Source organism: Poecilia latipinna, unplaced genomic scaffold (assembly GCF_001443285.1).
Source record: "Poecilia latipinna isolate Pla-1442-1.1 unplaced genomic scaffold, P_latipinna-1.0 Scaffold1342, whole genome shotgun sequence".
Taxonomy (NCBI): domain Eukaryota; kingdom Metazoa; phylum Chordata; class Actinopteri; order Cyprinodontiformes; family Poeciliidae; genus Poecilia; species Poecilia latipinna.
In genome coordinates, this window is record NW_015113958.1 from 39,705 (window position 1) to 42,357 (window position 2,653).

Sequence of the window (2,653 nt, forward strand, 5' to 3'; positions counted from 1 at the left end):
ACAAACTATTTTCAAGTCGCTTTGAACATTTTTCCAACTGGAAATCTCTCCTGAAAGCGGTTGCCAGACTCATTCACATTGCTCAAAGCTTCTCAAACAAAAACAGTAACAGCTGTCGAGGTTGGCATTACTGCAACAACATTTCATCTTCAGAAATGGATAAAGCAGAGCGACTGATCATTCACACAGTGCAACAACAGTGCTTCTCACAGGAAATCTCTGCAGTCAAGAAAAACCAAAGACTACCAAAGAACAGCCCTATTCTCAGACTCAATCCATTCATCGACCGTGATGGGCTCCTGAGAGTTGGAGGACGTTTGCAGCATTCTATGTTACAAAGAAATGAGTCAAATCCGGTCATAATACCCAACAAACATCACATTGCAACTCTGCTAGTGCGTCATCATCACAAGAGAGTGAAACACCAGGGAAGACATCTAACAGAAGGAGCCGTTCGCACCAGTGGACTGTGGTTGGTTGGAGGTAAGCGGCTCATAAGCACCATCATTCACAAGTGTGTGTTTTGCAGAAAGCTACGTGGACTGTCAGAACAACAGCTCATGTCTGACCTACCTGAAGAAAGGCTCAAAGTGGACCCACCATTCTCATATGTGGGCCTGGATGTCTTTGGCCCGTGGGAGATCGTGACAAAACGTACAAGAGGAGGCCAAGTAAACAACAAGAGGTGGGCAGTGTTGTTCACATGCATGTCTACCAGGGCCATCCACATTGAGATTGTGGAAACAATGACTGCCTCAAGCTTCATCAATGCTCTCCGGAGATTCTTTTCACTCCGCGGACCTGCCAAAAAACTCAGGTCTGACAGAGGGACCAACTTTATTGGCGCCTGTAATGAGCTGAAACTATCACCACAGGATGCTAATAACACAATCAAAGACTATCTAACAGAACAGAGGTGCACCTGGGAATTCAACCCACCCCATGCGTCCCACATGGGTGGGACTTGGGAAAGAATGATTGGGGTTTCTCGCCGCATTCTAGATGCTCTACTCCTAGATGTGAAGCAACCTCAGCTCACCCATGAAGTCTTGGTGACCTTCATGGCAGAGGTCACAGCTATTGTTAATGCCAGACCCCTTGTGCCGATTTCCACAGACCCTGAAGCTCCACTGGTCTTAACACCAGCTATGCTTCTTACTCAGAAAACAGGAGCTCCTCCTCCAGTTCCAGACAACCTGACAGAGAAGGACGTCTTCAAGAGCCAATGGAAGAGAGTTCAAATACTAGCCAACAACTTTTGGACAAGATGGCAGAAAGAGTATCTCTGCACCCTTCAAGGTCGTCAAAAGTGGCTCGTAAAGAAAACAAACCTCAAGGAAGGAGATGTTGTCCTCCTGAAGGACTCCACTGCAAAGCGCAACGAGTGGCCCATGGGACTTGTCGAGAAGACGTACCCCAGCAAGGACGGGCTTGTGAGAAAAGTGGATGTAAAAGTTGCAAGACATCAGGGTGTAAAGTCATTCAGCCGACCAATCTCAGAATTGATTCTTTTATTGACACCTAGTAATGTGGACATTTGATTTAGTGGCATCTCTTACAGACGCCAGGCGGGGAGTGTAGTGAAACCTGTTTAATTTAATGTCATTCAATGTTAAGTTAATCTACTGAGGCTATCTAGTGGCAAATGTTATAATTTTGTCTATTACTGGCTTACTGACGCCATCTTGTGGTCACTTTTATTACTATGACTTGTTTACCAGAAAGGAAGTAAGCCATTGGTCCATGTACTCCGAAAGAAGCCCTCTTTGTTGTGTTTTCTTTAATCTAAGTGCAGAAACGGCATCGTCTGTAAGTACTGTTCTAATTTGCTTGTCATATAAATCATAATTTGTAACCCGTTGACATGTTTTATGTGACGATAGATATTTTTACTTGTGTTAGCTCGGCGCGTTAGCCTAGCTGGCATTCATTTTCTGTACCTTTGTGTGTTACAGTTTTACACGATTCTCATTAAACCCTGCTAAAGAACCAAATGGAGTGCTTCTTGGTGGACGGATGGGAAAGTGTTTAGCTACCTGTATAGCTGAGTTACTGCTAAAAGTCACAGTGCTTAGCGAGGCCAGGACAAAGATCATTCTTTGTTTTTAAAGTGCTGGTTTTCCAAAAGTAATTTTGAGGCTTTTAAACACCTCTCCATTGTGGTACCTTGACACTGGAAACCACCCATATCTGCAATCAATTGTACTATCCTATAAACAAAACATGACTAAGTGTACTTCAGTTTTCTTATGGGTAATTTCCATCAACTGATGACAGTACAATATGGATTTCCACAATACAGTCTGTAATAACAAAAAAAAAAAAAAAATCAACAGCAAATGTTTCAAACCATTTCTATCCCACCAAGCAAATTTTACTTAAAATGACACAAAATACGAGGGATGTCCACTGATTTCTAGAGCTGATTAAACACTGATTGGGATTGATTAAATGTTTTTGTTAGGAGTAAATTTGGATGAGAGAGATGGGATAAAAAGGTCAAACTTTTCAAAGTTTCTTAAATATCAACAGAAAACATAGATATGGATTTCAAATTTGAAGAAATGCTTCTGAATCATGGTTATCTCACTCCCACCCCACCACCCATCAATCCAAAACAAACACAAAAAAATAAACTGATAAATGTATCACT

The 2,653-nt window shown here is 42.2% G+C and overlaps 1 protein-coding gene across 1 annotated transcript; it reads left to right on the forward strand.

Annotated features, from left to right (window-relative positions):
* The first annotated feature begins 10 nt into the window (after window positions 1-10).
* Window positions 11-2,494, forward strand: LOC106961853 (uncharacterized). The gene has a single exon (XM_015055915.1). It carries the CDS (start codon window positions 156-158, stop codon window positions 1,539-1,541), a length of 1,386 nt encoding a protein of 461 aa, XP_014911401.1. The 5' UTR covers window positions 11-155; the 3' UTR covers window positions 1,542-2,494.
* Window positions 2,495-2,653: the final 159 nt, after the last annotated feature.